This window comes from Vanessa atalanta, chromosome 11 (assembly GCF_905147765.1).
Source record: "Vanessa atalanta chromosome 11, ilVanAtal1.2, whole genome shotgun sequence".
Classification (NCBI taxonomy): domain Eukaryota; kingdom Metazoa; phylum Arthropoda; class Insecta; order Lepidoptera; family Nymphalidae; genus Vanessa; species Vanessa atalanta.
This window is the reverse complement of record NC_061881.1, coordinates 59,367-71,794: the sequence shown is the minus strand read 5'-3', so window position 1 is coordinate 71,794 and position 12,428 is coordinate 59,367. Positions and strand designations below refer to the sequence as shown.

The window sequence follows — 12,428 nt, the reverse complement described above, 5'->3', positions numbered from 1 at the left end:
AGATATACATATATCTACTATAATTTATGATATAATCATTAACACGAGAAGTAAAGGTAACCAAGTTCCATCATCGTAATATCAATACATCCTCCCTGGATATTTGTTTTTACAATTAAATTCCATCGATATTTGTATTATTACCTATTGATTAATCTAAATCATAAGTTAAAAAACATGAATACACATTACACAATCCATTCTTAATAAAATAAGCGTGGTGTTTACTAGTATTTATTATTGAGTTTCTTATTTCGGTGGAAAAAGTAACTATCTACTGTTCTCTTTGCAGCATTTCTTCGTGATTACTTTCGCAACCGCGATTTTTTTATATATAAAAATGATCCTTGTCGTATGCATCCTAAATAATTAATTATTACTTAATATATAAGTATAAGTAGTTAGCATATTGTTTTGTAGAATTGTTTCGAAATTTTCTTATAGCTTTTTATTAAATACCTTAATTTACCAGCAATTATATAGGAAAATAATAATAGTCTTATCTAAATACGACGAATAATTGTCGCCGAAAATGGATACCAGATTCAGTGTCAAAATCAACATTACTTGAGCAGTGGATTGCGACAAACGCAAACGAGTGAAGCTTATTTAAGACGTGAATTTACGTGAAATTACTTCATTTAATTTACATTTATACCTTTTTTTCTAAGTAATGGTTACCGAAAAAACTTAAATAAAGATGTAGGTATGCCATTACTTATTGTTAACACACAAAGGAATTATCAACGTTGGTCTAGTGGCCGCAGATTCCGAAGTCCTAGGTTCAAATCCCAACGTTGGCTGATAAAAAGTTTTTGGAGTTTCTATAGAATTTCTCTTCAACAACCTTAGGCCTAGAAGTTCCAAGTGAGTACACTCCCGTACCTCGAAAAGCATGTAAAGCTATTGGTCCAGCGCCTGAGCTCTTTCCGGTTGTGTCTGATTTACCGTCCCATCGGATTATAAGAATGAGGGACTGAGAGTGCACCTGTGTTTGTGCACACACTTGTGAACACATATATATCCTTTCGAGTGCCGTAATGGGTCAGGACGACATTAACATCATCAACGTGGGCGTAAAATTTTCTGCAAGTTTTATATTTTTTTTCAATTATCAAGTATATATTGAGAAGCATCAGTCGAATACTTTGATTTCTATACTGTGAGGCCCAAGTTCCACATACAGACCGTATTGATTTTGGCTGCATTACCATAAATATAAAAAACAAGTAGAGCCGTAGCAGTCAACAATTTAATATTCTTAACCACAAATGTTACAGGGCTCAGTCTTCTCGCTATCCGTTAATATGAAAGCTACACATATTTTTTGTGTAAATGGGGTTTAAGGCATTCAGAAATATATAAGTTTTTACAAATTTAATATTTGGGCTAATAATAATAAATAAGATACAGTTAGTTATTTTTTTGCTATTTAACAGTAAATTATTGACATTAAACTATTGTCCTATTTCTGAAATTATTATTATTTAAATCGGCAAATATTCCTCTAAGTCTTTTTATTTAAAAAGAAGATAAATGGTCTAAACGGGAAAAACTTACAGAAGCCCTGTGAAATATCTAGTCATTAAAATTAACCGTCACCCTGAATTCGATTGTTCAGGTCACAAAATCGAGAGAATGAGTGTGGCACCCTAATGCCGTAGTGACGTGGGTTTCTGACCAGTGTATCATGTTGCATAACATGACGTACTCGACACCGGCGTCGGTTGTGGGATAACCGCTTTCAAAACCAAATCGTCCATTGTGTAGTGTGTCAAAATACCTACTAATGTTTGATTTGACATATTTTTTTCAAATCTTGTTAAGAGTAAGTACTGAGATAGGTCTATAATTTTTAGGTCAAACCTAAAAATTATACAAATTATAATAAGTACTACCTGATATAAAAGTTATATTATATATAAAATAAGTAAGTCGGCTTGCCTTTTGCTCTGGCTCAGTCAAACTACTGCACTGAATTTGATAATTTTAATGAAACAAAGCTTGAACTCCAAGGAAGGATATATTATGCTACGTTTTTATGCATAATTATATTACTGAACTTGTTAATTATAATATTTATTGCTTTATTATTGAAATGAATAGTTAATCTCTAGTAATTTAGTATTATAAAAATATTTTAGAAAAAAAATATACCTGTGTATTGTACCTAAAAATGCATATTGTGGCCGTCTTAAAGAGTCGCACACTTTATATTAAGTATAAATATGTTTTTATGTATACCATGTGTAAGTGTAGTGACTGCTGAGGGTCCTTAGTAAATAAATAAATAAATAATAGCCTAACAACTATGAACTAACCCCTAAAACGCTAGCGAATCCGCGGTCACAACAAGTTAGGTATAAACTTATGAAACGTCAAAAAGGTGATTCTGACGACTACTTATTTAGTGGTTATAAGGAAATTATAGTAAATATTTAATGTTCTCCCTAATATCATTCCGAAAATATATTTTTATTCAATGAATTAAGAAAAAACACAGCTATCTACATGTTTCTCAAATCAGATATAATGGCAGCACTGATAAAGCTCTCCTATTGAGTAGGGAGAGACTAATACTAACAATATTTCCTTTGGCTTGCATCTAAAAATAAGAGAAACAAGGCGAATATCATGATAGTGGTGTGTTTGCCAGCAACTATATACGTCACTCGAAGTCTCGAACACATGTATATACGCTATATTTACATATATCCAGATAATGTTTGTATATTGATGATTATAACTAAAATGCATTTGTGTTTCAATAAAATAACCTAGTATAGAGAGGTATTATTAGGACTTTTCATTATTATATTTTATTTTTATAATTTGATTTTTTTTTTTTTTTTTATTATTTTTATAGTTTTAAGCTTATACATTGCTATGTGCTATTTTAAGGATTGGTTGTAATGAGTATTCATATTATTTTAAATTTTATTCATAATCTATATAATATAATTATTATAACTATAAAGATAATATTATTATGGTTTAATGTATTATTGTTTATAGTGTATGTATGATACCATAAAATGTACAAACATTATCGCAAATTAAGTTGTTAGTATTATAATTATACACCAAAGAGGATTTTGAATAAAAAAATGATCGTCACAATACCCCAATATAATTAAGATTTTTTATAAACTTAATTCATTTTTATTTGGCTAATTATTACGCGTAATTATTACGTAATTATTACGCGTTGATAAAATATTCCGAACTTGTTTATTATAACTTAAAAAATTAAATGACTATATAAATTCTACTACTAATTCATATACATATATAATAATATGTTAAGGCCAAGCCCAAAAAGTGTTACCAGTAGAATAACAAAAATGATATCTGTCGCCATTCGCCAACTCAAACTCAACAGACATAGACAATAAAAGAATAATATTTCTCCATCTTGTTTTTCTATTCATAATACGGTGCTAATTGCTGGGTTCAGAAAAAAATAAAAGGCGCTGTAATTTAATGTGCAGATCTTAGAAATATGGTTTAAAAAACAATTTATTGCATGCGTTTTTATAAGAATAATTTTGCATTGTACAAGTGTGTCACTAGATGATTAAAAATTAAATATTTCATGCTGTATAAGCGAAGACATCAAACAAGTTTTTGCCAGTGACTAAACAATGAGTTCTCGTCATAGGGATAGGAGTCGATCACGATCTCGCGACCGTGATCGACACAAGGAAAGGGACAAGGGACGGGATCGTGACCGTGATAAAGATAGAGAGCGAGACCGTGATCGTGATCGTGAGCGGGATCGCGATCGAGATCGTGACCGTAACCGAGATAGAGACAGGGACAGAGACCGGGATCGCGACCGTGATCGCGAAAGACACCGATCTAAAAGGTTCAGTTACATAGTAATGAATTAAAATAACCTGTGAACTGGGTCTGTTTTAATATCTTGCAGATCCCGTTTCGTGTTCTAATAATTGTAAATAAATGTATATTATAGGGATAAGGAGCGAGACCGCAGCCGCAGCCGAGATCGCCATAAAGAAAAAAGGCGAAGTCGCTCCCGCAGTCGGAGTCGAAGTCGTGGAAGAAAGTCTAAGGACAGGTATATTACTTTTAAAAATATTACTATTTGATAATGTGTATCCGAAGTGCTCCGTTTAAGGAGTAACCATTCAAGTTGTTTACCGATGAGGTTCCTGTATTCAAACTGGCTCAATCCTTGAACCAGAATGCGGAGATACAAAGTATTTGTGGTCATGAACTAATGATTTTGGTGGTCACTACTAAGACAATCTTAACCAAAGTCCTGTAGAAGTGAATACTATTACAAAAAAATAAAGATTTTTAGACCTCAGACCCAGTATAATGTATCAGTAATTGCTTGTAATGTCAATAATGAAGTATTAACTTATTTGAATAGAAACTTCTTATAATATTCAGGGATGGGACCATTGCCCTTCTGGATCAGATGGTGGGAACTACTACCAAAGCTACTGCTCGACAAGTGGCAGCCCCCACTAGCATCAATCCTGCAACACAAGCAGCCATATTGGCAGCCGCAGCTGTAGCTCAGGTACTGTGCTTCTGGTGGTCATGAAGAGTGTTCATACTCAAATTTCTTACATATGCTTTAATTGTAACTGATTTTAGCTTTGGCTAATAATAATAAGCTTCTTATTAAAATAGGCAAAATAGCAAACCTCAACAAATTAGATGATCATTATTAGTCATTTTATTTCTTGACATTGACAGTGCAACGCTGAAGAAAGACAGGTATTTGTTAGAAAAGTAAACTTCAATGAGATGTTAATTGATAATTATTATTTTTGTTTTTTAATACATTTTGAATTCTAACTTTAGAAATATGTGGGCTACATGGTAAGGATTACAAAATGTGGACTCATATTTCAAATGACTCATATTAGACACTGATATTCTAAAAGAGTTCATAGCTCATTCGAGTTCAGTTATGAATTCCCACTCACGCCACCCAACCTAGTATCTTTTGTTTGCTTCGGTCGTTGATTTCGTTCAGTTGCGTTCTCCCGAGTAATGATGTTCCGCGTGCCGCGGCGCCGTAACAGACGTTTGTGGCGCAGCGGCGCATGGCGGCGCCCGTGCAGCCCGCCGCCGCCGCCGCCGCCGCGCTGTCGGCCGCCACCGCCATCCCGCCGCCCACCTCGGTGCAGCAGAAGCTGGAGATGATGCAGGCGCGCACCGAGTCGCGCTACCGCGACAAGCCGCCCTTCGACCACCACCCGGACGACGACAAGGACGACGGCCAAGGTAGCCGCGCCGGCCGCGCCGCCCGCGCCCCCGCCCCCGCCCTCGCGAGGCGCGGCGCCAGTGTCTCACCGCCCGACTGCGCAGGCCCGCCCGGCGAGACGGCGGCCGAGCGGCGCGCGCGGCGGCGGCGCACGCGCTGGATGGGCTCGGAGCACGACAAGACCTTCATCCCCGGCCTGCCCACCGTGCTGCCGTCCACCCTCACGCGCGAGCAGGAGGAACAGTACCTACGTGAGTGTCGACTCTGCTCCCGTCGTCTCCTCTCTCTTCCTGAGACTAGACCGTCTTATGTATCGAATGGATCTCGATCGTTCTGTGTGAATTTCTATTAAATACTTATAACTAATCGATTCATTTGAAAAAATATGTAATATGTTTGAGTTGAAAAAATGCAGTATATGTGTCCGTATGCCCGTGCTGTGGGATAGCAGAAAGTGTTCAATGATAGAGCTCATGTCCTACATAAATGTTCACCGATTGAGATATATTTGACGTTGCCATCGATCACTAAGCATTTGAATCATTACATTATGAACGACGACGATCTTTTTATTTTAGTCAATTTATATCGGTAGTATATTAACATGTTCCAATGAATTACAAAATGCTTGTTTAATTGAATGTGTGACGAGTCGCCGTAGCTCGGAGCGCTACGCCACGCTACGCTACGGTGGAGGGGCGCAAGTTCTAATGAGAGCGCGTGTCCGCGCGTGGCTAACCCCTTCCCTTGCAGTGCAGCTGCAGATCGAGGAGGTGAGCCGCAAGCTGCGCTCCGGCGACCTGGGCATCCCCGCCAACGTGGACGAGAGGTACTGCGGCTGACGGTACTCTGGGTATCCCTAGCTTAAGATTCCTTCATTGTATGCATAGTCACGCTCCAAGTTAGTGCCGCGACCTTGTATTACGGTTCGACTCTGACGGTTCCGAATGTAAAGCGACCCTCCGTCGTATACTTATATATTTGCTTTGAATCGATCGGATTATCGTGAAATTGATTACAAGTGATTAATCCATAACTTTTCCGACAGGCACTCGAGAAATCGAAGAGCTGTATCGTAACTAAACTTGCAAGTAGCGCTTCCGAAATGTCGCTATGCCCACCTCCGCTCACTAATGCGTCTATTTCTATTTTGCAGGTTGCGCACAGCCGCACTAATTGCAATTAATTACTTTAATTTCCTATTAACGAAAATCTTTTCAGCGACGCAGGTTTAATTATGACCTCATTATTTTCAGCGATTAATGATATTGCAATTTCAGGTGTAACCATTTAAATAATCAATGTTTTTTCTCAGGCCGTACCGTAGCGTAGGTGCTAGTATACGATAGTGGAGCATTTTAACGATAACTAGAGCACGATAAAGTGCTATAACTATTAGCCTGGCCTTACAGCCGCAATTATATTGAATTGGAGACGTACAATCAACTCTGCATCGTGTAACAAAGTCATATAAATGGTACAAAGCATTGCACACCCATACATCGATTGGCGTCGATTAATTCTCTGCGCTTACGCTTTGCTTTACTTGATTTAAGTATTCAAAAAACATCTTTTCAATATAAAATTTAAAGTTAATTAAATTTAAAAAAGCAATAGTGAAGCGCAGTGTCGAAGTCGGGTGCGGACGGGGCGCCGCTCGTGCGCGTGGTGCGCCGTTCGTGCGCGCGGGGCGCCGTAGTGCGCGCGGGGCGCCGTAGTGCGCGCGGGGCGCCGTAGTGCGCGCGGGGCGCCGTAGTGCGCGCGGTGCCCTGGGCTCAGCGTAGCGTGTTGCAGGTCTCCGTCGCCGGAGCCCATCTACTCGACGGACGGCAAGCGCCTGAACACGCGCGAGTACCGCACGCGCCGCAAGCTGGAGGAGGAGCGCCACCGCCTCGTGCAGCGCATGCAGCAGATCAACCCCGAGTTCAAGCCGCCGCCCGACTACAAGTACGACTCGGCCTCGGGCTGCCCCGCGATGGGTCGACTCGAAGTGTTGACGTGCGGTGTTGTTGCAGGCCGCCCATCATCCGCGTGCACGACAAGGTGATGATCCCGCAGGAGGAGCACCCCGACATCAACTTCGTGGGGCTGCTCATCGGCCCGCGGGGGAATACGCTTAAAGGTAATCTCAAATTTAATGTCACCTCTACAAAGCTGTCGTATCGGGTCTGTGGAGACCTATTAAAGTGTAAACTTACAATGACGTTTCGCGGCACACTGTGCTGTATTATGATGAACAAATTTCATAGACAGGTTTAAATTATATGTTATATTGCCAGTGAAGCTGTTCATTGCATATATGCGAGACTTTATTACGGACTTTTGACTATCTTGTGCTGAGTACACGTCACAATGAGCTTGACTGTGTATCGTACGTGGTGACATCTCATGGCTTTGCTTTATTAAAACGATAAAAGTCAGCAATAATTTTAAATAAATTTTACCATCATCGAGGTTACACAGGTTACAATGATATCTTTAAAATGGAAATTGCAGAAGTGGTCTCTAGCAAGGTTTGTTTTTGTTTTCGCAGCGATGGAGAAGGAGACGGGTGCGAAGATAATAATACGAGGCAAGGGCTCCGTGAAAGAGGGCAAGGTGGGCCGCAAGGACGGACAGCCGCTGCCCGGCGAGGACGAGCCGCTGCACGCCTACATCACCGCCACCAACGCGGACTGCGTCAAAAAGGCAGTCGAGAAGGTGAGCGCTCGCTCGACCTACTGACTACTCACTACTCACTCGGTATCAAGACGGCCTAAACAACGCGAGTTGTCGTCGCAGATCAAGGAGGTGATCCGCCAGGGCGTAGAGGTGCCCGAGGGGCAGAACGACCTGCGGCGCATGCAGCTGCGCGAGCTGGCGCAGCTCAACGGCACGCTGCGCGAGAGCGACGCGCCGCGCTGCGCCAACTGCTCCGCCGCCGACCACAAGACCTGGCTCGTGAGTCGCGCGCCTTCCCCCTCCGCCCCTCCGCCGCCTCCGCAGCGCCCTCGCGCCGCCCTAACTCCGCTCCTCTGTGCAGTGTCCCGACAAGCCGAACGTGACCAACAGCATCGTGTGCTCGTCGTGCGGCGGCGCCGGACACATCGCTCGGGACTGTCGCGCGCGCCGCCCGGGACACGCACCGCCCGCTGCGCACGACAAGGTACCCGACGCGACACTGTCTCGCACTCGAGGGGGTGATAAAATGTAACCACCGACTCTCGTGTGCAGGCTAAGATCGACGAGGAGTACATGTCGCTGATGGCGGAGCTGGGCGAGGCCCCGCCGGGACTGGGCACGGGCCCCCTGCGGCGCCCCGCGCACTCGCCCTTCGCGTCCGCGCACGCGCCACGCGCCATCATGCCGGCCCCGGGTGAGTGCGCCCCGAGGGCGACGAGCCTCGAGTCGACGGCGGAGACTATATCGCATGCTCGTGCAGGAGGCGCCCCGCCGTCGCTGCCGCCGGCGCCCTTCCCGCACGCGATGCCGCACGCGCCGCAGCACGCGCCGTGGCTGGGTGAGTGACGCGCCGGCGCCGCGGCCGCAGCGCGCGTGGTCGGTAACCGGTGTGTGTATGTGTGTGCAGGCTCGAGCGCCGGCGCCAGCGTGAGCGCGGCGCAACCCCCGCCGCCCGGCAGCGCGCCGCCCTTCCCGCCGCCGCCGCCGCCGCACCAGGTACGCGCTCCTCGGCCGGCGTCTGCGCCGCTCTGCACGAGCGACGTGTTAAACGCACTCATATCTCGAATGTTTCCAGGGAGATAATCCGATGGGTCCTCCGTCCAACGGTCCCGGCGGCCCGCACATGCCTCCACCTCCGCCGGGTGAGTGACTCTCTATATGAGCGATAGTCGCCTGCGAATATTAGACAAAACACCGAAAGCGTTCGTAGCAAAAGTTGATCAATAAGTAAGATTCGGAAGTTTTCCCTTGACCCTCGCGTGGCTGCCGCAGGCATGATGGGGATGGGCGGCTGGCGCGGCGCGTTCGGGCCGCCGTGGGCCGCGCCGCCCGCCGCGTTCCTGGCGCCGCCGCCGCCGCCGCCGCCCGTGTCGTCGTCGTAGCCGGCGCCGCCGGAGCCGAGCCGGACGCTCGGAGGCTCGAGCCGGTCGTCCTACTTTACTTTTCCGATTTAAATTACTTCTTTTAGCGAGTTGCGGTTTATGACGAGGAGAAGAGGGAAAAATGATTTTGTTCCCGCACAAAATGTCATCGATGGCGGCGTTTTAAATGTCCACAAAGTGTTGTAATAAGTAAACGATAATGATAAAAATTGCCTTTTCTTTATCACACATTTACTCATCTCGGACCTGGAGCCCGAGGCGCCGACGTCTAAAATACTATACTCAAATATTGTAACTCATATTTTATGATCTCATTCAGATCTCGTTCCCAAGGTGTGCAACCTCATCTAAGAAGTCATTAGTGTTGTAATATTCTTAGCAATAAACGCTCTTTAACGATTCTTTTAAAATTTATAATTGAACATTTTTGAACGTTTTCTGTGTTCCTATTGTAAAAACGTATACATTGCCCCACAAAAGAGTTACTAACTCTGTGTAATCGGGTGCTTGGAGCAACAAGTTTATGCTTGCTCTTAGTATTAATAGTATGTACGTCACATTTTCTGGAAAAAATATTTTTTTGCGTACATACCTAACATTATCAAAAACAAATGGAGAAGCGACAGATTCTGAATCTTTTGGGCCCAGGTGTAGATTGCACGAATAGCCCTCTTCTGCAATACGAAAATGGTATTAATATCGGCTGCATTACCCCAGAGTAGAATGCCATAAGACATTATACTGTGGAAATAACTAAAATAAACTAGGCGGGCCATATCAACGTCAGTCAAAATTAACAATGAGTTCTTCCAAAGATTATCAAGATTAATTACATATTTTTGATAAAATGGATTCCAAACAGTAGACGCTTACTGTAGAATTGAGCGGGCATAGGCATTGTATAGAATAATGGGAGTCCAATTGGTGCAGATGACACTACCAACTTTTAGATAAAACCATGCGGTATGCCTAGCTCACCATAAGGCAAACATGCGTATCGAAAATCTCTCACCTCGGTAACCCTATATATTTTATTATTTAAATTATAATGATGAATAATATTTTACTATTTACTAAAAAAATTAACTCGTTAAAAATGGGTTTTATAAATATATAAAACCCACTGTTATCGAGTTTATAAAAATATCAAGAATCATTCTATAGAAATAAATAATGTTAATAAATAAATTAAAGAGAAGGGGGCCAAGGAGAGGCCCTTGATGAACACCAAATGTAACGGGGACAAATGAAGAAGAATTTCATTTGATTGTCAATCAATCAAAATATACTTTATTCAAGTAGGCTTTTACAAGCATTTTTGAATCATCATTTAACGAACTATTTAAAGTAAAGCTAACACCGGTTCGGAATGTAGATTCTACCGAGAAGAACCGGCAAGAAACTCAGTAGTTACTCTTTTTCAACATATAAAAATACAGTCATGTTAGTTTAGATACAATTATATATGTATGTCCTGTCTCCTGCCTGAAATTCAATAAGCATTAACTTTTATATCATCAATATAATCTTGTATCGAATAATATGCCCTCTTTACCAATGTATTTTTTACAATTGACTTGAATCTATGAAACGGCAAAGTTAAAAATGTCTGCGGAATTTTATTATAGAAGCGGATACCTTGCCCCAAGAATGCCTTGCCTTTGCGGAGTCGGAAACTTGGCGTTCTAAGCTTATCCTTACTTCTTGTTAAAAGGATCTAAGTTTATTTCTCCAATTAAAGTCGATTATTTTCTTATTTAAATATTTTATTGTTAACAATTATATTCGACAAAAATGTCAAGTGCTTCTGGTTTTTCCACCGTTGCCATAGTTACATAATTAATGTAATTATGTGACTATGGCCAGTTATAACTTATGAATTTGAAACTTATTAGTGTATATATTACATAGTATTAAATAAATACATCATAATATAATATCTTGGCTAATTAACCTTACAGCTCGGCCATCCTATCTTAGTGGGTCCTCCCATCAACTCGTATAATTTTACATAAGAAGAAAAAACAAAATAATGCTAGCTTAATTAAGGTATACAATTAATTATAATATATAGAACATACATTGGCCCAAAGACATCATAGAGGACAGTTAAAAGTTAATTACAAATCGTAACAACAATATTGACAATCTTTGGTAAATTTATACTATAATATTTAGGTTATTCATACAAATGATATAAATTTATTGATTGCATATTAAGTATTACAACCTGAAAGTTTTCAAAAACTGTAACATAATCTATAATCACATTTCGAATTCATTTACTATATCATATTCTCATTACATAATTATCATAATCACAAACTTTATCATAATTCAATTTCATTAATAATACTACTATACTATTAATAATAATAATACATTCTGCACTGACCAGTAATGACAACTTACGCTCAAGTCTTTATAACTATCTTGCAATCATATGTGCGACATCAATTTCTGAATGCCATTCATTATCTGCACGGACTGCTCATATATTTTAAATATACATCAAAATACCAACATTCTTAGTAATGACACACACTACTTATATTCATTAACTAAAATCTTAAATGATTAAGTTAATAATATTGAAGAAATTTGATCAACTGGAAATAATAATCTTAAATAATCAATTGTTTATTGCATTACACACTTATTTATAGATCTATGATATATTATTATCATTTTAAAATTATATTTTGTTTTATACTTATTATTCTTTCTCTAAATCTCTGACTCTCTAATTTCTTAACTCTCACTCTGGTCACAGTCACTGTTATCACTGGAGTAACCTTTATAATTCACCCACGGATAAATTTTGTCTGACGCGACAACATTCTCATACCTCTTTTTGTTAATGGAGGATCTTCAATGAGAAATCTGTCATTTGGATGTCTTAAGGCTCCTACAGGGGCCTTGAAATTTAAGGATGAGTGTTTGTGATTTCCCTACGTGATCTTTGTCTATTACGGTTCTTTTTATTCTAACTAAATCACCTACATTATATTGCCTCTGACACGTCATATGCTTATCAAATTGCTTTTTAGCATATTCCTGCTGTTTTTCTATTCTCTTCCTAGCCTTTGACCTTAACCTATCTAATGCATCGCCCTAAATTCGTTCAATTGTATCAGTAA

General features: G+C 40.9%; 1 protein-coding gene across 6 annotated transcripts; it reads left to right on the top strand.

Moving 5' to 3' along the window:
* Window positions 1–3,398: 3,398 nt before the first annotated feature.
* On the top strand, window positions 3,399–9,491 carry LOC125067399 (splicing factor 1). Of its 6 annotated transcripts, none has more exons than XM_047675981.1 (15): window positions 3,400–3,868; window positions 3,977–4,081; window positions 4,420–4,552; window positions 5,079–5,265; window positions 5,350–5,496; window positions 5,999–6,074; window positions 7,040–7,192; window positions 7,261–7,367; window positions 7,779–7,945; window positions 8,027–8,185; window positions 8,268–8,390; window positions 8,459–8,744; window positions 8,814–8,902; window positions 8,982–9,048; window positions 9,179–9,491. In XM_047675981.1, the coding sequence occupies exons 1-15, from the start codon at window positions 3,645–3,647 to the stop codon at window positions 9,286–9,288; spliced, it is 2,133 nt and encodes a 710-aa protein (XP_047531937.1). In that variant the 5' UTR covers window positions 3,400–3,644; the 3' UTR covers window positions 9,289–9,491. The 6 variants fall into 6 exon arrangements, with proteins under 6 accessions (XP_047531934.1, XP_047531937.1, XP_047531940.1 ...); XM_047675984.1 differs by lacking the exon at window positions 5,079–5,265 and adding an exon at window positions 5,064–5,077 and having other exon boundaries at window positions 5,390–5,496; XM_047675980.1 differs by having other exon boundaries at window positions 5,064–5,265.
* The last annotated feature ends 2,937 nt before the right edge of the window (window positions 9,492–12,428 follow it).

What these genes read in the sequence shown, in the direction of transcription:
- LOC125067399 (XM_047675978.1), top strand. Translation starts at nt 3,645, where the DNA reads ATGAGTTCTCGTCATAGGGATAGGAGTCGATCACGATCTCGCGACCGT. An exon ending in GAAAGACACCGATCTAAAAG is followed by an intron (nt 3,869 to 3,976) that starts GTTCAGTTACAT and finishes TGTATATTATAG; the next exon opens with GGATAAGGAGCGAGACCGCA. An exon ending in GCAGCACGCGCCGTGGCTGG is followed by an intron (nt 8,745 to 8,813) that starts GTGAGTGACGCG and finishes ATGTGTGTGCAG; the next exon opens with GCTCGAGCGCCGGCGCCAGC.